This window comes from Drosophila yakuba, chromosome 2R, assembly GCF_016746365.2.
Source record: "Drosophila yakuba strain Tai18E2 chromosome 2R, Prin_Dyak_Tai18E2_2.1, whole genome shotgun sequence".
Taxonomy (NCBI): Eukaryota; Metazoa; Arthropoda; class Insecta; order Diptera; family Drosophilidae; genus Drosophila; species Drosophila yakuba.
Genome location: NC_052528.2, coordinates 20,246,742 through 20,273,648, shown reverse-complemented (window position 1 = coordinate 20,273,648; position 26,907 = coordinate 20,246,742). Strand labels below are relative to the sequence as shown.

The 26,907-nt window shown below is 45.2% G+C and overlaps 5 protein-coding genes across 21 annotated transcripts; 3 read left to right on the top strand and 2 right to left on the bottom strand.

Annotated features, from left to right (window-relative positions):
- Positions 1 to 63: 63 nt before the first annotated feature.
- Positions 64 to 16,624, bottom strand: LOC6531559 (kinesin-like protein KIF13B). 17 transcript variants are annotated; one of them, XM_039373318.2, is made up of 20 exons: positions 16,475 to 16,624; positions 15,472 to 15,755; positions 11,933 to 12,020; positions 11,603 to 11,766; positions 11,019 to 11,535; positions 10,356 to 10,932; positions 9,719 to 10,291; positions 9,345 to 9,659; positions 9,190 to 9,231; positions 7,405 to 9,067; positions 7,204 to 7,349; positions 6,762 to 6,791; positions 6,312 to 6,414; positions 6,152 to 6,253; positions 5,345 to 5,401; positions 4,717 to 4,779; positions 4,226 to 4,636; positions 3,576 to 4,169; positions 3,198 to 3,509; positions 64 to 3,139 (listed from the first exon to the last, which is right to left on the bottom strand). In XM_039373318.2, exons 2-20 carry the CDS (start codon positions 15,524 to 15,526, stop codon positions 3,060 to 3,062), a joined length of 5,892 nt encoding a protein of 1,963 aa, XP_039229252.1. In that variant the 5' UTR covers positions 15,527 to 15,755; positions 16,475 to 16,624; the 3' UTR covers positions 64 to 3,059. The 17 variants fall into 17 exon arrangements, with proteins under 17 accessions (XP_039229252.1, XP_015051416.1, XP_039229254.1 ...); XM_015195930.3 differs by having other exon boundaries at positions 5,381 to 5,401; XM_039373320.2 differs by having other exon boundaries at positions 6,152 to 6,250.
- Positions 16,625 to 17,980: 1,356 nt separating this feature from the next.
- On the top strand, positions 17,981 to 22,178 carry LOC6531558 (nose resistant to fluoxetine protein 6). The gene is made up of 6 exons (XM_002092320.3): positions 17,981 to 18,143; positions 19,606 to 19,969; positions 20,032 to 20,869; positions 20,920 to 21,285; positions 21,346 to 21,892; positions 21,951 to 22,178. The coding sequence occupies exons 2-6, from the start codon at positions 19,633 to 19,635 to the stop codon at positions 22,074 to 22,076; spliced, it is 2,214 nt and encodes a 737-aa protein (XP_002092356.1). The 5' UTR covers positions 17,981 to 18,143; positions 19,606 to 19,632; the 3' UTR covers positions 22,077 to 22,178.
- A 367-nt stretch (positions 22,179 to 22,545) lies between these two features.
- On the top strand, positions 22,546 to 24,397 carry LOC6531557. Its single transcript, XM_002092319.4, has 2 exons — positions 22,546 to 23,902; positions 23,961 to 24,397. The coding sequence occupies exons 1-2, from the start codon at positions 22,685 to 22,687 to the stop codon at positions 24,315 to 24,317; spliced, it is 1,575 nt and encodes a 524-aa protein (XP_002092355.1). The 5' UTR covers positions 22,546 to 22,684; the 3' UTR covers positions 24,318 to 24,397.
- Positions 24,356 to 25,752, bottom strand: LOC6531556 (protein FAM185A). The gene is made up of 3 exons (XM_002092318.4): positions 25,076 to 25,752; positions 24,833 to 25,016; positions 24,356 to 24,779 (listed from the first exon to the last, which is right to left on the bottom strand). The coding sequence occupies exons 1-3, from the start codon at positions 25,646 to 25,648 to the stop codon at positions 24,412 to 24,414; spliced, it is 1,125 nt and encodes a 374-aa protein (XP_002092354.1). The 5' UTR covers positions 25,649 to 25,752; the 3' UTR covers positions 24,356 to 24,411.
- A 56-nt stretch (positions 25,753 to 25,808) lies between these two features.
- Positions 25,809 to 26,875, top strand: LOC6531555 (V-type proton ATPase subunit D 1). The gene has a single exon (XM_002092317.3). The coding sequence runs from the start codon at positions 25,913 to 25,915 to the stop codon at positions 26,651 to 26,653; it is 741 nt and encodes a 246-aa protein (XP_002092353.1). The 5' UTR covers positions 25,809 to 25,912; the 3' UTR covers positions 26,654 to 26,875.
- Positions 26,876 to 26,907: the final 32 nt, after the last annotated feature.

Sequence of the window (26,907 nt, the reverse complement as noted above, 5' to 3'; positions counted from 1 at the left end):
AAAATGTCCATTGCATGTTTGTATATTTGTATTTATAGATATAAGTACATATTTCATATTCTCTTTTATTTTGTTTTGCTTTGTTGAAGTTGTTTAAATTTGCTGATTACGCGTGTGTTTTTTGTTTTGTTTTTTGTTGTTTGTTTCTCTGGCGTGTTTGCATTATAATACTTAAATTGGAGTAAAACAATTGTAAATTACTAGAATTATCTTTACGGTTTCCGCTGCTGACACCTATATATTCTGCACTCTAGTCTGTTCTGAATTGTGTATTTGCTCTGCATTCGCAACTACAAGTGAGTAGTGAACTAAACTGGCCTATCCGTACTTACAAACCGAACGAACGGAACCAAATTCATCAACAATGGCTTGGCATCGTGCGTCTGTTTGTGTACTGGGAGTATGATAAAGCAGAACTTGCATATGGTTTAGTTTATTCATTAACTCGTGACTGAACTCTTGGATAGTTTATTTAACGGCAGATGGAGTCGAGCTATAATTGTGGTGGTGTAATAACATTTATTCGTTGACCGTGCTAAAAGCTCTAAGAGTGCGCAAACTTACGAGTAAACTCTTCCGAAGGCTGCCTTCCGATCCTATATCCCATAGCCCATATAATATGTGTGTGCCTAACATTCCGTTACGCTAGAGAGGCTAGATGCTAAATGCTAGATGCTCTAGGCTAGATGCTATATGCAATGGCAAACTATTGCATTTGCGGGGCTGATTGCATGAGAACTGCACTAGATTGCACAAAAATATGATTAATTCTTTAATAACGTCAAGGTACGATTCAATTTGTCGGCGTTCCAATCGCGATCTCTACGGCTACTTAATTTCATTTTAATTTCATTGCATTGCACACTGCCTACAACTATGGATTCTCGATCTATTTTACAAATAAACTGACTTGGGCTGCTATGCGAAACTTTCGTTTTCAATCGGGTACTCGATTATGTTACTCAATCAACCTCTAATTGAACCACTAGTTATTTGCGCTAGTTAAATGCGTTAATTTGATGGTGATTTTGCCGTTCATAATGCCACACTCACTATGTACATTCATGTGATTAAATTAGTTCTGAATTGTAATAATGCTCAACCGATTTGAATTTGCAATTTGAAATTGCGGCGTCTACAAAATGCACACACATACTCAAACAAATGCCCCTGGTTGGGATTTATTATTCGGGATTCCCCCAGGGAGCACTCAATATTTAAATTAGTTCTGTCTCATTTGGGTTTATCATTAGTAAATATGCAATTTATATTTATATTCATGAATATCCATGCAGTTGTAAGTATATATCATAGTTGTATCTTGACCTTGAATTTTAAATTTTGGACGTATTTTCAAGTATATTTTGGTAGTTGCTTTTCGCTTTTACGCAAGTAGAAAAACAGTTCGAAAATATATACCTAATATATATATAAGTGGTGTATATTTATGCTTGTATACACTGGATGAATGGTTGTAGATCTTCCAGTTGGGCTTGACCTTTGACACGTCCCCAACCGTTTTCTGTTGGATTTTAGTTTCAGTTTCGTTTTTGGGTTTTTTCTAAGTGTAAATCGCTCTTATTGTGTTTTAAATTGCAATTTATCTCAGACTCAGTTTTGGAGTGCTTTGGATGTTGGTTGGTTGGATGGATGGATGGATACGTTTACGGTTTTACGTACAAACGTTCTTTAGCCGGTGGCAGATATAATCATTGACTTTCGCATCTCATTTCGGCACATTTTCAATCATCTTTGTGTACGATTATTAAAGTATCTTAACATAAAATCGAATATTTAATGCAATTATTGCTTTCTTTCATTCATTTTTGGACTTCACACCAACTTCTGGCTCGGTGCTAAGTTAATGGTACTTAAAACGCCTCACAAACATAGTCACACAACCTTCAACATTGATAAATACAACTTAAAGATCCTAACACTTATATTGCACTTTCCGGACGGGGTGGTAACATAAAAGAAATCATAAATAATGAGCTACGTATACGGTAAAATAAATTTTATTTATATATATGCATATATAAAAGGAAATTATAAATACATCACATGAAAATAATACAATTTACACATTAACTGCGACGGTGCGAAGCGACTTAATCGGGGAGTAAGTTCCAAGATACGACAATCTTAGGAGGCTTCAATTGCTTAGACGCAGCTCTATAGAATATGTTGTTTTCATTATTACTAACATCGTATTGAATTGGTAATTGTATATAAATGCGCTAAAAAGAAAATGAGCTCAGGAAAGGAAACATGGAGACAAAATTATTGCAAGGTCTTAATTATAAATATATACAAATGATTTATATATTGAATATAGTCAATAACAAGTAAACATATAAGCTCATCGTTAACCAAGTCACATTGATATCAAAAACAATTTAACTAAACTAAAGGCAAAGAACCATTACAAAATATATCAAGTAAAGCGCTTCATTCAAAAATCGAAAAGCAATAAACGACAATTAACTACACGAACACAAAACAATGGAATCAAAAGTGATTGTTTCACACATACATTTATCGAAGGGTCGCTAAATTTTACGATCTCGCTCAAGTGTTCGAAATATTGCAACTACGCAAATGCCTACCCGGCTTAGTTTAGATTAGTATCGATTCGTTTCATTTAGTTTAGTTTAGCTAGATTAATAATTAGTTCTGCTGTAGACACCGCCTTAAACTACTTAGAGAAGCGTGTGGATAAGTGTACGGCATTTCATTTGCGGCATGGGGTGAGAATAGGTAAGTAAGCTAGAATATGATTGGCATGAGGAGTATGCTCCGCATTGTTCGTTGCTTGTCGAGTCGCTTTTCCCTCGTCCACCTCGTTCTCGACATTGTCATCCTGGGTGGCGGCTTTAGAAGGCCGTCGAGCGTCGATTGGCATAGCATTTCTTGCCATGACTGTTCGCATCTGCAGCGCCGCTGGTTGCACGCAATCTGTGGCAGGTCGCCGGCTGGCTGCTGGCAGCGCTTGTGGCTACCGTCGATTGCCTGCAATTAGTCCAACGCTGCAGCTGATGCGAACACTTTGGGTACAATCATTTACGCGCCGAAAGGTTTAGCGAATCGCCGCGGCTCTTGGAGCGTGTCATCGAACCAGTCATCGAGGTACTCATCTCTGTATATATATGTATCAGTTAATTAACGCTATCCATATCCAATGCCATTCCACTCACCTTTGCTGATGCTGTTGCTCTTCTCGGCGGCCTTGTAGGCTCGCATCGCCTTGCCACGCTTGTCCAGCATCAACTTATCGGAGCGCACAAACATGCCGTGCTTGGGCTTGCACTGGAAATACTGAACGCCCTTCACGCTGCCGTCGTTTTTGCCCGTCGGTGTGTCCAATTCAACGCCAATCCAAGCACCGGGTTGGAATTCCGTGGTCCCCACAAAGCGGATGACGCCGCTGGTGTTATAGGGTCGGATTAACACTGACTCGCCCACCACAATCCACTCGGGCAGAACCACTTCCACATCCTTACTTTCCTCTGAAAAATATTAGTTGAATCATTAATTCAAGACGGTGGAGACAATAAATAACAATAGATATTCACCATCAACTTCAGTGCTGCTGGTCATAATGCTAGAGTCCATGTATGCGGCCAGACCCTCCATTTTGGCCACCGATGCCCGATGATTGATGCGTGGTGCCTGGCTTGTGCTATTGTTGTTGTTATTTATGCTGTTGCCATTGGTCGGGGGCTGGGTGTTGGACTTCTTGCGCCGCACCACCTTTCCGGCGGGCAACTCTTCCCGGACGATGCCATCGCCTTCGAGCAGATCCTCGGAACTGTGGCTTAACTCGTCGGAGGACCTGTTGCCGTTCTGATTGTCTGTGGCAAACTCCGTTCGTGATTCAGGCTGCGGTATAGCTTCTTCCAGCTCCGTTTGGCCTGCAGGTTGATTCGGCTCCTTTACCAAGTCCTCGTTGTTGTTGTTATTCTTTGGCAGTTGCGCGCATTCATCATCGTCGCTTTGTGCGTTGTCCCTGGACTCCAGCTGCTCCAACGGATGCGTGAATGCTTCCTGCAGCTTCTTGGCCTGCGGCTCTGGTTGCTCTTGTATTTTAGCTTTGGGCATGTCCTTGAGGAAGGGGTTAACTCGTGCCTGCCGGTTTGGTGGCGAATTCGAGTTGACTCGATCGAAATCTAAGGAATAAAATTATAAATATGTTATGGTAAAATTAGAAACGGTAATATTCCACCTGGAGTCTCATCAATGCTCATGGAACGCATTGAAGCAATATCCTCGTTGCTCAGATTGTTGCAGGAGACAGCCTGGGAGCCATAGCCGCTGCTGGTGGATGAGCTCATGCTCAGCGTCGCCAAGCCGGTCAGATGCTTCATGTTAGTGTTGGCACTGGACGTGTAACTCAAGTAGCTCTGGTTCGAATGGCTGCTGACGTCCATGAATGAGTCCATGGTCTTGGAAGCCGTGAGGCGGGATCGCGTGGCCATGCTTTTGTTTTGCTGCCGCTCCTGCTCGTACTCGGCAGCGTACTCCGAGTCGCTGTAGCTGTCCTCAGGCTCTTCGTCGAGAGATCTGTGTCCGCCCAGTGGCTCCTCGTGCAACGTGGTCATGCGCATGCCCAGCAGCTTACTAGTAGCTGGCGAAGCTGTGGAGATATCAAAATGCTATGGTCAATAGATTCATTGCTAATTAAACTCTAAGCTAAGAGCTAGACAAACCACATACGTTTCGTTGGCGCAATTCTCAAAGTGTTCAAGTTCAAATTGAGATTCAAAAATGTTGGACGCGCTGCATTCCACATTTTGGGGGGCAGGGAAGACAATGATTATGAGTTATGTTAAGTTACAATGCAATTTACAGACTTCAATGAGTGATCAAACTGGCGAGGGATGCGACTAACTCGCAGCCCCAGCAACACACTATAGTAACATCAAAGGAAAATCAAACAAAGGTCTAGATTCTAGGTATAATAATCTCTACAAATACGCGGCTCGTGCTAAGATCTCGTGCTGTGTGCTTTGCTGCTGTGTGATTTGTGCACCGGATTGGGTGGGTGGCTGCAATGGAGTGGATTGAATGTCCTGGAGATGAATGTACAACTGAACTTGGTCGCGATGACTTTTTTAGATGAGAGTCTTGGGTATGATGTAAAGACAGAGTTACCAGCAAACAGAACTAACACAAAACTACATATAAACAGTTCTAAATTGGGCACAAACCAATCCCTTTCATCTGGGGTCATGGGTTAATGAGCGATACATGTCTGCAGATGAGTGGGTGTATAGATGGGGGGTTGTGAGACAGACAAAATGAAACTCAACTAACAATCAATGCATAGCAATCAAGAATGCACCTTCGGATTTGATTTGGGCATAAGTTTGGCCTTTACCTGACAGCAGAGATATTGAGCCTGTTGGCCGTGGAATTTCGTATAGATAACGTTATGTTGAAAACATAGAAAAGAGTTGGACAGTGTGAGAAACCATATAGTAAGTACGATAAGCTATGTGGGCTTGGTTCGGTATGGTTATGTTTTCATGGATGCATGTCAATTTATATGATAAGCAATGGAATGTGGAACAGTCGTGTGCATTAAGACGAAGAATCGCTCGAGTCCTCAGATCGAGTTAATGCGGTTACTCTTGCTAATTGCTTGGTTGCTGCAGGTGTTGCATCGAAGCAAAGCAAACAAATTGGGTTTTGAAAGTTTAACTAAGCAATGCGACAGTTCACAGAGTTGGAATCTATTGCCATTGGGGAAGTTGCTCTTGAGCATGAAGAAAGCATAAGTAAACAAACAGTTCGACCAGGATTTATCTTGTTGCCATTAGGAATTATGTCAATTTATCTGCACTAAGTACAACTACAAATAACAAATTGCGTAATGCTCAAGGTAATCTACAAATTTTTTGAATTCTGTAAGAGAACCAAAACTTGAAACAAAGATAAATCCCTTGCTCATGAGCTTGGCTTCAACTAGGTTGTGTATAAAATCTCCTGCGCATAAGCATATGCAAAATTACTTAGTAAAATATATAGTGTGTTTAAAAACTCGGTTATATGGATTATAGTTTTAGAATTTTTGCTCAAATATTAATGGTGAGTATATAGAAGAAAAATGTTGGGCTAGCGAACTCGCGTAGACCAACGAAATACCCACCAATGCCAAAGGCTTTTCCGGGAGAATCATCGCTGCTTCCTTTGCCTCCAAAGCTGTGGCGACTTCGGATGACTCCGCCTGCTCCTGCTGGACTGTGACCTGCTGATTGAAATTGGAGAATTAAATACAATCAAAATTAATCATACAAAAGGAAGCTCACCTGGGGTAAACTTGTTGCCTAAAGCGCTGTTATTGAGATCGGCAAAGGACTCGGATCGTCCCACATTCAGCAGCGACTCCATCGATGCATCGAAGCGCATAATCTGCGTAAGTTTATTTATGAGTTGCTTGCATCATAAATGTGATATGCGTACGGTTTTTTAAGGAACAAATGTTATTCAACAGGATGAAACAAAAATGGTTTAATTAAACAAAAAAAAAAACGAAAAATAAATAAACACAAACATATCAATTCCAAACGTTACAGAAATGGCTAACTGAAGGGCGCACACAAAACGATTTATAAGATAGTTAGAAGTTAGTAGTAGAATAGCCAAGAGGGAACTTAAGAAAACTCCAACTACTAAAGCTCTTTGTACAGTGCTCGGCACAGGACACAAGGAAACAGTACGGAATACAGAAAACAGAAAAGAGGATACTAGTTACTTACACTCCCGGTATTGGTGGTGTCTTTGACCGCCTATGTGCGCAGTGAGAAGCGTTTTGGGGCAACACACACACGTACACAGCATAAACATAAAGACAGGATAATACCAATACACACACACACACACATAGGGGGAAATTCAAAATTGCAGGAAGTGCGCGCCGAATTTTGGATTTGGTTAATTTTGTCGTTTTTATCGGTGGTTAAACACAAAATTTGTTGGGGGTTAGTTTGGTGAAAGCGCATAGAAAAAGTGTGAAAAGAGAAAGAATTTGCGTTTAGTCAGACGTTTTTGGTTAATTTTGCTCGAGTGTGTTAGGTGAGTAAGTGGAAGCACATAATTCAGCGGCGGCGGCGGCAGCGACGAATAGTGGAAGCGGCGCAGCAGCAGCAGCAGCTCGATGGAATGAGCAGCATGGGTTTCCCAAGTAGCCCACATCCTTACCTGTGAGAAGTTCGGCACGCTGACGGTCTTGCGCATGCTGAGCGGCTGACCATGTGCCGTTTCCAACTCCTTGACCGCCACATTCTGTCGCAGTCGATCCAGAGTCAGAATGCTCTCCACCGCCGAAACACCGCGCGTGTATTTCTCTACGGGATAAGAATGTCAATGTGATCCTGAGCAGCGTTTTAGAAGCATTCTTACCTATGTAGGTTTCGCCATCACTTGCGGAGCAATCATCTCCGCTGGCAGCCAACTGCGCAAGGGACTCGCGGTCCTCCAACTCCTCGGAAGCCTTTGGAATGTTAGAGACCACCTCATAGGTGACGCCGCTCTGCCAGATGGCGTTCTCTCCCCGCACAAGTCGGAACTTCTTTAGGCGGTCAGTTAGCGTCTGTCCCTTCTTGATGTTAATGCTCAGTCGCTTGCGGAGCACGAGATCCATGGGCGCTGGATGCGAAAGGCGTACCGTGGTACGCAGAATAAGGTAGACTCGCTCGTTGGCCTCAGTGACACGGTTCAGGGCCTGACTGTCGTGCATCGAAGAGTCCCAGCTGGCCACACAGCACACATCCTTATCCAGGTGCTGCAGAATTTGCAGCGTGTAAAACTTATGTCCATGCTCCTTGGACAGAATGGAATTGATGCCAGCGACGGAAAGCTCATCATTGGTGTTCTGTGCCGACAGATCGTCGCCGTTAAGGTTGAGGAAGAGGACGGGCACATGGGGCTCCATTCCGGACGGCGGCTCCCATGAAGCAGGTGCTCCCGGAATGCCTGAGCCAGGAGCTGGCACCAGTACCGCATTGCGCTCCTCCGTCAACGAGACCCACTGATGAACCAAGCTTAGCTCCCGCTCGCGCTCCTGCTCGTTCTTCTCCTCCTTCTTTATAAGCATTTGGATTTGTTGGTCAAGGTATTGACGTCTTCGTCCCAGTGCTTCGCTCCACTTCTCGCGCAGCACGGTGAGATCTTCCTCCTGGTAAGAATCCAGCGGTCGCTGCAGCCGAGATCGAACTGTCACACTGCCAATGGCAACGTTCACAATCGACTGGCAGATAATGGGCAAGGTGCCAGAGTTCTGCACCGGCTTCACCCGTACATTCACACGCCGCTGCTGACCCTGACGCAACTGGTAGATGCCACCGGTCAAGACCTCGTTGCGATTGGTCACCTCCACTGGCGAATATTCGCCGTTGTCATTAAGCTCGTGGATCTCCACCCAAAGCTCGATCTTCCGCGACAGCTCCGCCCAGCGATCGACCAGGGAACGGGCCTTGGCTTGCTGCTGCTCCACTTCCCAGCCCTTTGTCTTGGAGAAGCCGGCACTCCGATGGCCCCACACCTCGATGGACAGAGCTCCTTCTATGCAATGCTCCAAAAACTCTTCGTTTATGGTAACCGTGAAGTCCTGGGTGTGTTCGAACTTAAACACCATGTTCTGGTCGTGCGCCGTTGATTCAGCATTGATAACCGGAACAACCATCTCTTGGTGACCCCAAAAAGTGTACTGGCAAAAGACAAAGTTGGAGAGCGATAATGGCAGTCCACTGGCGCACTTGATCGTCACACGGCAGGTAATCTGATTGGATGAGGGATCCACCGGGTCATCGTACTCGTCCCGTGAATCGCCAGACGATTCTGAGACGGACTCGCACATGCGGTCTTGTGGCATCTGGCCGGCAATTCGTTCGATCTCCACCTGAAGACGACCCGCTACCTCGCCTTGCTGGCTGATGATCGGCGTGTGGTAGTCCAGCTTGACGTCATGAAACAGAACCTCCAGGAATATATTGGCCACACCAATGAGATTGTGGTTCTCTTGCGACTCGTAGAACGGATCCTGTGGCTTGGCATTATCCTCGTCCTGCGGAAATCCGAGGTTAGTTAACATTGACTGGGAGGTCCAAAACAATACTAGCTACATCATAGTTTAAACGTGTGTGGTGTTCATGTTTTGGGGTGGTGGGGGTGTGGTGTCTTAATTACCTTGTCATCGAACTCGTCGTCTGAGAATGGCTCTATAAGGGGCTGTAGTCAGGGGTTAATTGAATGCGTGTGTGAATCGATACAATTATAAATGGTTAGTACACAGCACAATGGCAACAAGTAGATGAAAAATAATCAAATCGATGCCAACATACCAGTCCGTTTAGAACGCGCTCCTTGTGCTCCTGGTACATCTCGCGCATGTCTATCAGCTTGTTTTCCAGCTTTTCCATCGTCCAGATCTGGCTACCGGAGTTTGTGCGCTTCACCAGAATAGCGGGTTCGCTGACAAATGCCCCACGCCTTCTGTTGGGACTCAAATTGGCTGGCGGAATCTGCAGAGTGACTGAAAACTTGGTCTTCTTCTCCATCTCCTCTGCCAAAAAGTTGGCCTCCTGGACCAGAGAATTCGCACGCATAATATCCGTTTTCAGCTGACCCAAACTGCGACGGAACATCTCATCTCGTTCCTAAGAGTTGGAAAATTGATATTAAGTTAAATAACAAGTGCTCGGCGATCTAAGCTTACCTGCGCCCATTTTTCCACCCGCATCTGCGAGGTGGGAGTATTTGGAGTAATCTTGCCCATGCGCAATGGATCGTAAGGAGCGTAAGGAGCATATGGTGTACTAGGCGACAGAATATTGCGCAGCTGCTGGAACTGACGCTCGTACTCCTGACGTTGTTTTTCAAGCGCCACCTGCTTATCTTCCTCGTGCTGACGTTCCAGTCGAGCAATGGCCGTCTGGATGGGGTCGTTGCTCAGTTCGTTCTGCATAATCTCATCGCGTGCGAAATTGTAATCAATCAGTTGCGCCGGCGTCTGGGGTTCCGAGGCACACATACTAGTGTTATTACTCTTCGGCGAGTTGACGCGGAAAAAGTGGTGGTTGCCCCACAGGATACGGTCGCCGTTCTGGAGTGGTGTCTTTTCAACAGCAGCAGATCCGTTGACAAAGCAGCGCGCTCCCTGCACTGGCTCCATATATAGTCCACTATCCTCGATAGTGATCACACAGTGTTCGGGCTGGATTCCGAGACCGGAAAGTTGTATATCCGGCTGCTGGCCACTGATACTGCGTCCGCCAATCAGTGTGCGATCCTAAGAGTGGAATGTTGTAAATTATTAATCTATCCGAGGCTATGAGTTTTTCGTTAAGGCTTACCTTCAGATAGTAGACCAGCAACTCGTTGAGGGACGGATCGGCATTTAAATTGACCAAGTAGTACTTGTTCTTCTCTACTTTGATGCCACTGGCCTGTACACTAATGCCCATTTTCTCCAGAGCCTGCTGCCGTTCGTTCTGAATGCGTTCTGTCTTAACCAGCTTCTCCTCCCAAGTCTGCGAAATCTGTTTCATCAGGTTCTCGCTCTCCGCCAATTTATCCTGCACATCGCCCACCGGTGAACCAGTGGCGTGTTTCAACATACTTCTAAGAGTCTCCACCTCGTGTCGCAGCTCACGAATGATGCGGGCATTGGGATCTTCGTTGACAACAGCGTGGTTAACAATGCGCTTGGCTCGATCTGCATAACGCAGCGTGGAAAGCGTCTCCTCGTAGTTATCTGCCGACGGCGAGATTGTCGCTACCATTACAGTCCTGGAGTTGCCACCCAAGTTGTCTTTTAGGAGCCAGGTGAGCACGGAATCGCGGTAGGGAACGAATTTGTCGTTACCGCTCTTCTTGCCATTGGATTGATCGGCCAGCTTGGAGATGACCAGGCCAAGTGTGGTCAGAGATCTGGAATAATCACAAGATTAGATTAGAACATTCAACAGATTCAACAGGTTCTTATCAGAAATACAAATCACTGCAATATTACTCACTTGTTGATGTTGGAGCCTTCCTTAAGACGATCGCCAACAGCTCCCGTTTTCACAGCCCGCTCGGAGCCAGCCAAATCCACCAGGGACATGCGGGACACCTTCTCGCCACTCACGCCCGTCGCCTGATCCGTGAGTATCTGCGTGAGGACCACCGAGAAGACGGCGTGGGAGCGCGACGACTCGGCGTTCATATTGGTGGCGGCCACCGTTCGGGACTTGTTGCCCTCGGTCATCAGGTTGTCGATATCCTGATAGGATGTCACAGCCAGCTGCGACAGTCCGTCCACATACGGGCCCATTACATTATGCTCGCGAACCTTGAGCGACTGTTTGTTCGGCTTGGGATCGAGCAGATCGTGGACCTTCTCGTTATAAATCTCCATGTAGGACACCTCCACCTTGTACATAAGCTCTGGTGTGGATTTGTTTGCTATGGCCGAGAAGAGCTGGTCACACAGACGTGGAATGATGCCCTTGCTCTCCTGGGAGCCCATCATCGTGTAGGATTTGCCAGAACCTAAAAATGTTCGATAAAAGATTAATGAAGTACGCACCGATGGTGAGTCACAGATGATGGATCTTACCTGTCTGGCCGTAAGCAAATATGCACGCATTATAGCCCTGGAATGCATTATCCAGAATTCCACGTCCCACGCAATCGAATACAGTCTCCTGGGACGCAAAGTTCTCGTCCTCGGGGTTCGATGAGTAAAAGCAGTGATCGAATGCAAATGTCTTTGGTTGTTTTCTGCATTAAACGAAGGTTGAAAAGCATTTAGCAATCAGTTTGGTATTACAAAGGCATTACAATATGGCTATAAGCCACTGTATAATTTAATTGGTTGTGTAACATACAACTGACTAAATAATGCAGTGAAACGCACTTGAATGTGTGGAGTTTTAGAGCCCCTTACCTTTCGATTTTTTCCAGTGTTGGCGGATTCTGCAGAATAGTCTGCTGTTTTTCCATTTCCACGATACATTTCGTATCCAGTTCGATTTCTGTAAGCAAACAAAATCTGTTTTAGACCTCTGTTCCGGAATATATTTATATGTTATGTGTGAAATTGAGATAATTTCGCCTTTATTCCGCGCTTGGGGTGATAACGAGTTCAAAGTGGCAAAAACAATTTAATTTTATACACTTGCTATACCCTGCACATATAACACAGTAGCCAGTGTGTTGGGTTTTTCGTACATAAGTGCGAAAATGGATTCGTAGAGAGCGAGGGGCGATAAATGTGCATGTTGGGTATAAAATGCCAATGCCAGTATAATCTCAATGGAGGGAAGCTTTCAAATAAATTGTAAACAAACGTAAAAAGGCAGAAAACTGAGTTGCCCAACCTGGCCGTGTAATAAATAATTTAGCAGCAATCAAACAATGAACGATTAGATAGTTCTCAAAGCCGATTTTGGCTGCCCTTGGTTGTATCAATCAGCGGTTTGTAATCAGCTATATATATAATTCCGTCTTCCTCCCAGTTTACATACAGTATTCATAGATAGCATATAACTCCTTTTGCCTACATTCATAAATTTAGGTGTTTATCCTGTCTTTATCAACGGTGTGCATTCCTTAAATGGGGTTGATTATTCCATTCATCCTGGCTGGTTTGTGAAAAAAAGAATGCCAGCTAATAAATCGTGGAAATATTTCAGTTCCGATGCCGATGCCTCCTCGTGTCCTTCGCATTCTTCATTCACTGCGAACAAAACGGAACGGATCCAAATGGCAGAGAACGGCGAAATGGCAAAGGCATACTATATATCCATATCTATATCTACATATATCTATATAGCACACAAAACATGACGAGCTGGGGAAAACAGCGACGTCAAAGCCAAACCCAGACGGGCAGACACATTTGGGCCCACACACACACACACAGGTCGGGATGGAATGGTTGGGGTATAGCTGTAGGTACGAGTATATAAATGTATATCCTGGTGTCTTGCCTGGCCTTTGGAACTTCCGTTCCGGTTTATGTTACACAGCCGAGAACGTGACATGACATGGAAATGAAAGCCACAAAGGACTTAGGAGAACAGGAGAACAGACCTGACCCTACCGGCTGGCCACGGGCTATGGGCTACATGTCTTGGACAGAGTCTCGAGTCTCGAATGTGACGAAGGCGTGCCATAAATTATTTGATGGTCTCATTTGTAGTTCTGGTCAGTTGATTTGATGGCGAGTTCGTATAACCTCAAACGGTTTTCACTTCGCTATTGTCCAGCGCTGAAATTAACATACATACACTTCGGCATACACTGGCAGCCACATAGTGAAAACAGGTTAAGCTTTTTGGTAAGAAAATAAAGAGCTGTGACTTCATTTCGAGCTTGTTTTGCCTGACTTTTCAGCTGCCTTTGGCGTGTCTTTGCGTTTGAAATTGCCTTTTCTGTTTTCATTTTACGCTCTGCTGGCCAGCTCAACTCCGAGAGGTCACCAGTTACCAGTTACGGACATGGCCCAAATACGCCATTGACTAATGCCAGTCACTCCAAGTGTGTAACACAGTGGGTATCGCACAAGGAACAACTTTATCAGCGGTGATAACGTTTCTGCGCTGCTTATCGCAGACTTTCTGGTGACTACGACACGACTACTTTCCTCAGTCAGCAAAACGGCAACGGATCAAGTTGCTCTACAAACAAGCCAAAAACATGACTACGTACACAACTTCAAAACACGGTCAAACTTCTAAAAATACACGCAGTTACTAAGTCCATGCGTACGCCTAACTTGGCCGGAAAGAATTACAGAAGTGACACATCATGATGGATAACCAGAAGTGGTGGTTTGTTTGCCAATAAACAAGTGTATACAAGTGCTACGGCCGCAATTGATTATTTTCACATGTAGCTAGCACCAGCGTGGTACAAAATTTGAGTATTTTAGAAATTCCCTATAAGGTTTTGTAAATTTCAAATCTTAAATTGAAATCTATGATCGGTGTATACATCCCATTAAAGACTCATTTGTGTCACATTTGTAAGCACTTGAACTGAAAGCAAACACACATCGACCACCTCTAAAGTCAGAGTGCATTTGCAATTATCCTAATACCATCCATTAGCTTAGCTAAAAATAAAGATAAAGTCCCTCAAATCAAGTTTGTATGAACTTTGTATGAAAAAGCTACAAAATAGCAACAAATAAGTACAATAATCGTTTATAGAATTATGTAAATATAAACAAATAGGCAGTCATCGGAGGACGTTGTCATCCAATTTATTACGCGGGAATTGAAGCGGATCGTGACCCATATAAATTGAATACTTTCTAAGCCTCAAAGCAGTTTAATTATGTATGCATATATGAAACTTTATGCCAACTTATATTGTACGTAAGGTGCACAAATATTCAATAAATGTAACTTATTCAGTGCCTTATGTAAATATAAACAAATGTGCAATCACAGTTTGCCATTCAGTCAATACAGCGGGGATCCAAGTGGACCTTGCCCCACGCACAGGCACACAAATAACTACAACATCCACATCCATAGGTATGTTTGGCATATGGCATATGTGTCGTAGAACCCCTTTTCCGCTGCCATCCTGCGTTTCCGCCGCCACGAGTGTGAGTCATGGACGAGCCAAGTGAATGATCAGTGTTGACATTGGAAACGCTGACAGCGCTGTTGCCTGTCTTTTTTATTTTGTTATTTTGCACTTGCAACACTTCGTGGCTGGCAGTGGAAAACGCGAAATTAGCTGGAAACGAAAATCGTTTGTCAGACGAACAGACCAGGGACACCATCTCACACCATATCACACCATCACATACCATAACATACAATCCCATACCATCCCAATCCATCCCGTAGGTAGTCGCTGCAGTTGGTGTACCTCTTAAGCCCTGCGAAAAATCCGCTGGCGCAGCAGTGGAAAAACGAAAACCGAAACTGAAACCGTATTTCAAAGGAAGCGAGGAAGCCCATGTAAATTTCGTTAGCCTAAAAAAACAGTCGCTTGCCTGGTTGTTTGCATTATTGATTGCAGGCAACTGCAGTGCTTTGCCATTGGCCATTGTTGGGAAACAATGTGGAAAAGTGCGGAGGAAAATGGAAAGTGCGGGCCACTCAAGGCAACTCCTCATGAACTACAGTATCAACTCCTAGAGAATAAATTGAGTGTCTGGCCTCTGATGTTATAAGTCTATAGAAATTGCGATACTTTATTATACTTAAAGAAATAAAATAATAATGCAAAGAATGTGATAAGGCAAATATTTAGGCGATAAATCATAAATACAATTTTGCACAATTAAGAATACACAAATAATGTTTATCTATAGCTATTGTTATTATGTAAGTTCTGCCCTTTAGAGCATGATACTGACATTGTATATAATCTGAAACATTTATATTTTAAGCCCCCTGGGTATGCAAATAATTCTCCCAGTGCAGGGGATTATGTGGGGCATGTATGTAAATCGGCACTTACCTCGGCGATTGAAGGGTCGCACCCTTACGGCGACTTTGATCTTATCACTCGCCATCGCGGATGTGGATGCGGATGCAGCGGGTGTTGTTTTCGAATCTCTATTTAAGTGGAGCAGAGTGGAGATGCGGGTGGGCGGGGCTCCCTACGCGGGGGCTGCAGCGGGGGGCGTGGCTAGCACCTTCTCCTTGGGCTGCGTTGCGTTTGACTTTTTATGACCGTTAGTTGTTAGTTGTTAGCTGTAGTTGTCGTAGTTGCCGTCCTCGCGGGAGTTGTGTGCACGCAATCTGGAAGGCAGGTGGAAGTCGTAAGCTGACTCACAAATATGTGGCTTTTGTGGAGCGCCAAAAAAAATAAATTATATATATTGTGTGAGTTCAATTAGCGCCACGCACACAGGCGCACGTCTAACAGTAAGCGGGTGGTGCGGGGGTTGGGTTTCCATTTCATTCTCGCCGTTTGTCATTCACTTTGTTTTGCTTTTGCTTTTTTGCTTTGTTGTTACTACACACATACGCACACACACACACGCACACGGATACGTTTTATTGTCATGTGCTGGAATTCCGTTATTTACGCGAGACACACTCAATTATTTACTGGAAATTAGCTAATTAAGAATGTGATTCGAGTGTCCTGTCCGATTTTTTAGGGCTGTGCAAATAAATACATACATACAGACTTGATATTCTTTTCGCACTTTCTCACACAACTACAACCACACACACACATAGATCAGCAGGTATGCACTGTGCACAGGTAGCTCTCTTTAACCCTCAAAAGCCCCGCGAAATGCAAAGACTCCTCGAGCTCTACGAAAAGTTGGCGAAAAGTAACACCAGGCTCCACCGCCCGCGCAAAAAAGTCTCAAACGCAGTGTGCGACTTCTTTGAAGAATCGATTTTTATGGCTCTTTTTCCTTCGGGGGGAGCCACACAAATGGGGGCCTTTTTTGCCAGCGCACTCGCGTGTTTTTATTTGTGTTATGCTTGGCGTTTGAACGCACCTTTAGCTCCTTCGTTTTCGCACTTGGTTTCACTTTAATTTTGCTTTTCTGTATTGCGTTTTCATTTTTCGCGTTTTCGTTTTTCTCAGCAATTTTTACTTGTGGTGCGAATCATCGATTGCTTTTGCGACTATCGATGAGTGTGACCGTGCGCAGGGTGCCCAAAAAATAACCCGTTTTTTATTACCACAAATACCAAAAAATATACTTTCAATGCTAGGTTGGGTGGGTGTACTCGCTAATTTTTAGGGATTCTATTTGCAGGGTGCCCATACTATCAACGGTGGAAATGCTTTGAAATAAAACATCGTTATTTTTAAATTTTACTTTGGATGTATTAAAAAATTGTTCAACTTTCTATTTGAACTAAAAAACGTTGTTAAAACTAATTTTATGATAAAATTTACAATTATGTTAAAAGTTTTGTCAAAATAAAATATTAAAAAATGTATAATTCATTTTTAATTGTAATAAAACTTGTTTTTCTTAATCATGGTTAATAAAAACTAAAGTAAAAATTATTGTCAATATTTTTAAATTATTTTAATTATGGCAGAGCAAATTCTTTAAATTTTCAGATTCCCCAGAAAATTGCATTAAAGTTTTTTAAACCAACCCAGCCTACTTATATGCAATTAACAAAATAATTAAGAATATAACTAGGTCCTATGATTTTATATTTTGTGTTAGTCAGATTTCTTGTTAAAACAACACTAAGGAACTAAATACATTTTTAGAATGTTTGGTGTTAAACTTATTATTATTTTAATGGGGAAATACATAGATCGGGTTTTTCCGTTGTACATATATCCTGTAATTTATTTTGACCCTGTTGGAAAATAACCATTCCCTGTTGAACAATTCCATTTGCAATTGCACTTAAGTGGCACTTCCTGATTTGCAATTCCGATTTTGAGTACAGTGGAACTTTCCTGAGTTCAGAAACTGAATCTGGGTTTGCAATATATATAATATATAATAATATAAATAAAATCCTTATATTCATAAGGAAGAAAACTAATAAAAAAGGAAGAGAACATGGTAGTGCAATTTGCTAGTTTCGCATATGCAAGGATCCACTGCCTGGCGAAGGTGAAGGGAGTGCCCCCATTGGGGCTCCCGACTCGGAAGAACGCCTCCCCATCATCGCGAAGTCAATGAACGCGATCGATTGGTGTGAGAAGCAAGAAATGAGAAGCGAGAAACGAGAACTCGCGACCGGCAATTGGAGCCCGGCCCAGTGACGTATGCGTATGAATCAAAAGAGTCGATCGCAAATGCAGGCCGTTGCGGCTCCCAAAAATAAAAAATAAACAAAGCGAAAAGCAGTTTCGCATTCATCGCTCGGTTTGTTTTCATTCGTATCATATTTTGTTGTTGCTGCTGATGTTTTTTTTTTTACTTAATACCCGCTTGATACCTGTTCACGTGCGTTTTGGGCGCTCACGGAGTTTATAAAGGTTCGGAATCGCCGCCAAGGGTCACAGTATCTAAGAAAGACGCGAAGCTGCGAGTGTCGCGCTAAAAAAAGAAACAGCTTAAAAAATAGTTTGGATTTCGAGCATTAAATAAATAAGCCGAAAAGCTGGCCAACGCATATTGTTTGGAGTACAAACGAATGCCAAGGACAAGTCGCCAAGTTCTATATTGATTGGATTGTTGTTGAAAAGTAGGTCACTTCGATTGGTTGTATGTAGATCCCGAATAGGAATCGATTCGATCCTTGACCCTCCTAATCGCGACCATAAGCAGGCAGTGTCAAAATATAAATCACCATTTTCCCTACGGCCATGCCATTAAAAACCATAAAAACCAGCATGCAAGCCCGCAGAGCCAGTTCGCGAATATTAGTTACAAAACCCATCGTTAGTCCAAAAAAAAAAAAAAAAAAAAAAAAAACAAGACACAAAACCAAACCAAACTGGGCGATCGGGATCCGCAAAGTTAAGGTGAAGGTTCATTTGCATAGGCAAAAATCGGAAAATAAAGCACTCGTGGATGCGAAGCCAAGCGCAGATTTACGATTTACCCTTGAAATGGTTTCATCGGAACGCCATTAGCTGCCATAAAATGCAAACTGGCTATCTGCGGACTTACAACTGCGAATCTCGAATCGCGACGACGTCTTCGAGAGCAAAGAAAACATTGGGCATATATTATAATTATATTATGCCCACGCCTGCGCCAAATTGGCAAATCGCCCGCGGGTCTTATTCTCGCAATTCTACCTCAATCAGCCAATGCAAACATCGTTTAATTTTTGGGCAAACAATAATAAGTTCGCATGCGCGTGGTCAAAATTAATGTATGCAAGTGAATTCTGGATCCCCTGCCGAATGATCGTAAAATGTGTACCATGGGCCATAGTCGTTGACCTCTGTCAGTTTTGCAGACCAATAGTGGTAATAACACTGAACTTGGGGCTTCAATGGTGGGCACTTGAGTTTCCATGAATCGACGCAAGTGACAAGTTCGACTGATTTGCGCCTCTGGCATCCGTAAACCTTCGGGTGACTGTGCACTGTAGATACTGTATCTCACGAATTTCTCGTGAATCGAACTAATCCGATACATTGGAGCTGACATTGAGACGCACTTACCGTTTGGATGCGGCTAATTGATATTTGAACTGATGCTGAGCCCCGCCTGCCACTTGGCCACCAGTCCATTACATTCCATCGCTTCCATGTTCTGCGACAAGGTGGCCGATCCTCAGATCTTTAACCCACTAATGCAGAGAATATTATTTATTAATAAAATTTATGGTGTCATTTAATTGTTAAGATGATATTTTTTAAATCTCAGTAGAGTAACCTAATCCCACTTAAGCTGTGGACCTGGCATAAATCTCGAATTCTTTAGACATCTATTTGCATAAGATACATTCCATGACACCGCTGAGATCAGTGAAAGTTGGTTTCTTTAAGGTGCTGATTTCAAGAAAGATAACATATTGGGAAATAAATTGATTGGCATCTCTAAGGGTTAACTGGCGTCATTACCGAGTCCACGGCTCTCGTAAATCTTTTCCGGCAGGAAGTAGACGTAACTCAAGTTGTTTTTCGTAACTTGAGAGCACTCGTATTGAAGGGTCAACAATTAAACTTACTCTTATCTCTTACTTTTCCCAGCTGCCGCTTCGTTAGCGGTCCCTTGGCATGAAAACCCACTGGAGATCGGTCTTGATCATCAGCATCTGGATTTTACTAGCGACTGCAGACGCAGCCGTGAATGAGACCACTTTGCGACGGCATCGCTTTGAGTACGGATTTCTCAATGGCAGCCTGGAATTGTCCACGGAAGTTATGTCTGCGGATATCCGCGGAAAGGAGGGGAATGCCATCCAATCCCCGCATGAGCTGCATCTCACCAGGAGCTCCGTCATCTTCGGGCTGACCAAAGTGGCCAACGAGAGCAATGTGAGTCCCAGCTGCCACGCCCACTTGAAGCAAGTGCAGCGCGGAATCCTCACTAGGCAGCCATGGGCCATGAAGGGTAAGTGACAGCAGCACTTAGTTCATATATTTCTATATATATCGTTATACGGATATCTGCAGTTCTGGATGCGTCGGGAAGCAAGCCATCCGGCTTTGTTTTCGGCCAGAACTACTGGCTGGGCAGTCGGGATGGATGTGAAGGTGTCCGGCGGCCGGTGGGCATCACTTTGTCGCGGAACTACGAGCGCGTGATGCACTACAGCATCCTGACGCAAGGAGCGCCCTTCGGCATGGACTACCGGGTGATATACATGCGCCACCGATCGCCGTGGCAGGTGGAGATCAAGGTGATGTCCGAGCAGGTGCTGCACATTGGCCTGTGCCTGCCCAGCTCCTGTGGCTCCGAGGAGGTGAAGCAGCTGGCCAGGGACTATGTGGCCGGCGATTCATTCGCCGAGGATGACATGTTCGACATGAAGCCGGAGGTGCTCTACATGAAGGATCTGCAGCTGAGCGAATGCTTCTACCAGAGGCTTAGCTTCCGCCTGGTGGTGGCCGCCATCCTGGTAACCGGTGCCCTCATGCTCTGCGCCCAGCAAGTGCGCATGGCCAAGAATGCGGATGAGCCGGATACGGGCCTGGCTCCGGTGGAATCGGAGTTGTGGCAGGCACTGGACACGCTCTTGAAGTGGCAGCCTTTTCAGAACTTCGTGTCCTGCTTCGATGTGGCCAATAACTGGAGGAAGATGTCCGCCATGAGGGAGAACCAGCCGGGCGAGATACCCATCATGAATGGGTTGCGATCCGTGTGCGCCATCTGGATCCTGATCTTCCACGTGGTGTGGTACATGTACTTTACGGTGCACAACAAAACGGTGCTGCTTTCCTATGCGGAGCATGTCTTCTTCCAGTACGTCTCCACAGCTCCACTTCTTGTGGATGTTTTCTTTACCATCAGGTAATTAGAATCATTCCACTTTTAAGTATTTATTTAAACAAACTCTTCAGTGGCTTCTTGCAAACGTACAACTTCCTGAGAAACGAGAAGCAGCTGGAGGCAGTGCGTCGCAATGGCCTGTGGGGCAATGTGAAGCTCTTTGGCAAGCTGCTGTTCCATCGCTACCTGAGACTGGGTCCCCTCTACCTGGTGGTGATGGGCAGCGTGGACCTGGCCTACGCCTACATCGGCGATGTGTCCGTTTTCCACATCAACGAGCGAAACGACGAGCTGTGCCAACAGCACTGGTGGCGGAACCTGCTCTTCATCCAGAACCTCTTCGATCACCGCGAGATGTGCGCCAATTGGAGTTGGAGCCTCGCCTGCGACATGCAGTTCTTCCTGCTGGCAAACATCGTGCTCATCATCTACGCCAAGTGAGTGTGGTCTTAAAATCGCATGGGAAATGGCAATATTTTCATTATCTTTGTAAACAGGCGTCCAAAGCTCGCCAAGGCAATCACGCTTACTGGTCTAATGGCCACCATAACCTGGTCCTATGGCATTGGGATTGCCAAGAATTTCGAGTTCTCCTTCGACTCCACCTACGCGACTGGCACCCAGATATACACGAGTCCCTTTGTGAGAGTGTTGCCCTACATCGTGGGAGCAATAGCCGCCTGGTACTACCAGGAGCAGCGATTGCAGGTGAGCGAGCTGAGTGAACGCCGGATACGCCGGTGGTGGCACTTAAGTCTCAAGGTGTTCGTGGGCTGCATCTACTCCACGGTGAAGCGGGATCTGGGCTACCTTATCACCATATCGCTGTTTGTTCTGGGACGCGTTCTGTTTTCCCTCACTGTTTGCTGGATGATAGTGGGCAGTGCATCGGGAACTGGCGTTTGGTGGTCCCGTCTGCTGGAGGCCAAGGTCTTTCAGCATCTGAATCGCCTGTCCTACGGCATATATCTATTGAATCCGCTGGTGATTGCCCTCGTTTACAGTCTCACCAGTACGAGTTCTGCAGTGGATCCTTTTCTGCTGGTAAGTTGCATTATTATCTGCTCATATCATATGTGATAATCTTTAATTGCTTCTTTAGAGTGTTATCTGCTGCGGGTTTACGATGACCGTTTATCTGGCCTCCATCGTCTTTTCGCTGGCTTTTGAGCTGCCCTACAGCAATTTGTCCAATTTGCTGCTCAAGGGAAAACCAAAAACCTCATAAACTGTGATTACCTTTCATCGTTAGCATTGCATCTAAGTCATTTAATAATAGAAAGTTATGGTTATCTTTTATTGGAATTTAGAATTTACAAAATTTAACATAATAACAACATAATAATAAATAATATTATATTTAATAAGTTTTGGCGCCAAAATTTTAAATTTATTTGTGGAAGGCAGTGGATCCCAAGTCGCGTCAAGATAATTAGGTTTGCGTCTTCGCTAACTATACAAACGCGCACTCTCGGTTGTTTTTTAAACAAGTTAAAGGTAGTTAAGCTTATTTAAAGTAGTAAAAGGACACAGTTTACAAGCTGAATAACTTTTCTACTTCAGAAGTACCCGAAATTTAGAAATCTAATCAAACAGACACCCCGCCAAAGTGCGCAATAGTGTGACCAGCTTAAGCGAACGTTATGAGTATGACGAGCTTTTCCGCTACCTTTTGCAGAGCTTATAGTATTTTATGAGAAAAAACCTACAAACCCACTGACCGCGTCTAAAAAAAAGAAGATCTTGTCCACAATATATTGATTATTGCCACTGCCCGTCTGCGTGCTGCCAAGCGAAGCCGTTAAACAGTTTGCCCAGACCCGCAACCAGTTCGAAATGCCCAAGGAAGACGCGGAGCCATCGGCGAGTGGCCTTGCAGTGGCTGCCAACCCGAACGATGCGCCACCCGCCGAAAATGCGAATCACAAGGAAAGCGACGCCTGCGCCTCTGCCTCTGTCTCCGCCTCAGCCAGCGCCAGTAGCGCCTCGACCACGCCCCCGCCCGCCCAGGATGACGCCGAGGAGGCGGAGCTGCTGGAGCGGATGCGCGGCGATGCAGTCGGCAACACGATGTTCAGCAGTCGCTTCATACTGAAGACGGTTATGAAGCTGGTGGAGCTGCAGCCGGAATCATCGCTGGACCAGCAGCTGGAGGATGACCTGTGCAAAGTGTGGGACATGTCGGTGTCGCCCGAAGTGGTCACATTGCTGCTGGAGAACGAGGCCATCGATCCGATCATGTACTCACTGGTGGCGGGCTGCGAAGATGTGCGGCTCTACGAGATTCTCATCGGCCTGCTGGGCAACATGTGCGCCCAGGTGGAGTGCGCCGAGCTATTGACCTGTAACCACGGCACGATGGAAACCCTGTTCAAGCTGACCAACTGCATGGACACCGCCATGTTGATACAGCTGATGCGACTCTTTCAGTACATCATGGCCCATGTGCTTAGCGGCAAGGAGCAGTTTGCTGTGGACTGGTACATCTGCTTTGCCGCCTTCGAAAACTCCGCCCAGAATCTGGGCAGGATTTTGCAACAGTCGGTTAGCGATGAACTGCTAGTAGCTGCATTGAAGGCCACAAATGCTGTGCTGGCTAGTTGCGCCTTGGTGGAGGAGGAAAACGCAAAGTCCACCTTGAATCTGAAGCCCTTTGCGAAGGTCTTTCTAGTGCCAGAACTCTGCGATGGGGTCAATAGCGCGTTTCTGCGACTCATGCGCGACGATCAGGCAAAGTTGGCCGACGAGGAAGCTGGCGAGGAGAATGAAGATGCAGATGTGCCAGCCGCCCAGGACAGCGATGAGGATGCCGATGTCGGCTACGACTCATGCGGACCAAAAATAACCTGTGATGTGGAGATCATACAAACCTACCTCAATATATGCACCATTCTGGTCCAATTACCAGAGGCGCAGGCATCCATGGATGTGTATGCGCCCAGTATAGTCAGTTGTCTGGCGCGAATACTGCAGTTTTTGCAGCAGCCTCTGCAACTTATTCCATTAGGCGAACGCCAGGAGGAGTATTTGGAGGATCTGGCGCACATTTGGAGTGTGAGTTTGGGAATATTAATCAATATTCGACGAATTAATAAAATATTTATTGTTGCAGCGCCTGAAGTACTTCTATCACAAGGAGGCCTTCTCAAATCTTTTGGAATTATGGTATAGACTTAAACAGCACATTGACAACTACACAGGAAGTGATCCAGAGGCCAATGATTTCGAAGAGGACGAAGAGGAGGAGGATGACGCTCCAAAGGAGCAGTATGTGGAGAACGCCTTCAAGCTGCTGCGCCTGTTAGCTTGTATGGTGATAAAAGCGGAAAACTCGGATCTCCAAGAGATTGGCGATGAGAAGGTGCAGCTGTTTGTGTCTGCACTCAAAGCCGGAAAAGAAGATGCTATTTTCTCAAGGGCGCTCGAATGCCTGAACGATAAAGTGGCTAAAGAGTCGGGCCAAGCCTAAGCAACATGCCTCCCCATCAAGGATAAAGCAAAAATGACTGAGATTGTAGCTTGCAGCACAATATATTCTTAACTTAGTTAGTCTTTGTCTTTAGCTAAGGTAAATCGGTACCAATGGCCTGCAACTTATGGCGCATCATATCGCTCCATGACTGTTTTCCCAGGCGCACGCCCTTGGCGCCTGTGCTGCTTACATCCAGTCGATTTGTATTTGGATTGCTAAGCACGAATTTGTTCTTGCTCTCGTTTAGTGCATGGGCTACATGCTCTAGTTCTGTTTCCAATTTCACTTCAGGAGCTGTTACCTCGATGTGCAGATCCTGCTCTATGGCTTGGGATATGTGTATAATAGCCTCTTCTAACAAGTTCTCGGCGTCGATTTTGTTGCTCCCCACTAGCTCAGATAGTTGGACATTTAAGCTGCCTCCTTTGGTGGTTATTTGAAGATTGCCATGTACTCCAGCTGAAATTGGGAGTTATTAGCAAAATGTTTTAATGTTTCTTTATTTTGCATACTCATATTGAGTTCCGCCGACTGATGGACGTGCACTTGGCTGCTTTTGTGGACATTTTTGAGCTCCAAGCGCCCAGTTTGCGTCTGAAACTTTGAGTTTTCCACATAGCAACAGTCAGTTACAATACTGCCAGCTTTGGTGGAACAATTTAAGCTGTCTCCTTGCAACTTGTCCATCGAAATGTTCTGGAACGGAGATATGCGGGTTAATGGTGAGATCATATAGATAGTACACCTTTTCTCACCCCATTGTGTGACTCTATTTGGGTAATCTTGCCCAGCAGTGTGCCCATGCAATTGATGTTGCCATTCTCACTGTACAAGTTTATATGGGTGGCCTTGATATTTTTGGTTAGGATGCCTTCCTTTGCTTTCACTTGCAGGAGCTCACTCTGTACTCCTTCCACCCGCACACTGCCTTTTGCGTCCACAGAGACATCGGAACGCACGGGAATATGAAGATGGCATTCCAACTGCGAGGCCTGCTCCGTCAGTTTTTTAACCACCACATTGACCACCTTGTCCTCATCGGCTACCTTCACATCAAGAGAGACATTCGAGTTCTTGACTTGACCGCCAACCAGTTGGGCGATGAACACGTCCCCGCTGGTGTACTGATGCACGTCCGCGGGCTGAATGCGCAGGAAAACATCGGACTTCACATTGATCCTGGCAAAGGGATTTACATAATGCAGGATCTCCTGATGCACCATTCGCTTGCTCGCAGCCATGACTGGTTTAATGTCGACACGGGACTTCTTTGCGTATCGGCGCAGGTGGTTGCTCAAATGTGGCAACCAGGCTCGTTGCAGCAGCATTATAAGACCAATGAAAAAAGGGAATTTATTGGTTTTGTTTACTTTTAAATGCAAAATCAGCTGTGGCTGCGTACTTTGCAGTACTGTTATTCATCACACTTCCCAGCACCAACTGGTTATCGATTGGCTACGGGCAGTAGCCAACACTGCCATCCGTCATTTTCCAGTTGGAGTTTTTCAGTGTTCTGCGACGGTTGCAGTTTTCTTGATACGCAGTTGAAAATTGTTTAGTCCAGCCAATTACCATCCGAAAAAAACAGCAAAATGTCCGGAAAAGATAGGCTACCGATTTTCCCGTCCCGTGGTGCGCAGATGTTGATGAAGGCCCGTCTGGCTGGCGCCCAGAAAGGTCACGGTCTGCTCAAGAAGAAGGCGGATGCCCTCCAGATGCGTTTCCGTCTGATTCTGGGCAAGATCATCGAGACCAAGACCCTGATGGGTGATGTTATGAAAGAGGCTGCCTTCTCCCTGGCGGAGGCCAAATTCACGTCTGGCGACATCAACCAGGTGGTGCTGCAGAACGTCACCAAAGCCCAGATCAAGATCCGCACCAAGAAGGACAACGTGGCTGGTGTTACACTGCCCGTTTTCGAGTCCTACCAGGATGGATCCGACACCTACGAACTGGCCGGTCTTGCCCGTGGTGGTCAGCAGCTGGCCAAGCTAAAGAAGAACTACCAGAGCGCCGTTAAACTGCTCGTAGAGCTGGCCTCGCTGCAGACCTCATTCGTCACCCTGGACGAGGTGATCAAGATCACCAACCGCCGTGTGAACGCCATTGAGCATGTGATCATCCCCCGAATCGATAGGACTCTGGCCTACATCATCTCGGAGTTGGACGAGCTGGAGCGTGAGGAGTTCTACCGACTGAAGAAGATTCAGGACAAGAAGCGCGAGGCTCGTATTAAGGCCGATGCCAAGAAGGCGGAGTTGCTGCAGCAGGGCATCGATGTGCGCCAGCAGGCCAATATCCTGGATGAGGGCGATGACGATGTGCTGTTCTAAGTATTACCTTGGATGTGTTAATTCCAGCAATATTATTGTTAAACTATTTTCTGTTCAGTAACCGTTTCCATATTGTAATTCGCAAAGGGCAAGCCACAAACTTAATTGTACCTATGTAGCAAAAGTGTGTAGACTATTCCAATAAGCAGAAAAGTATGTATTCCATTTTTGTAGTGTAGTGTAAGCTGCGCAAATCATGCATTAAAGTCTTGTTGTAACATACGTTGTGCATTCTGTATCATTAAAAAGCGGAA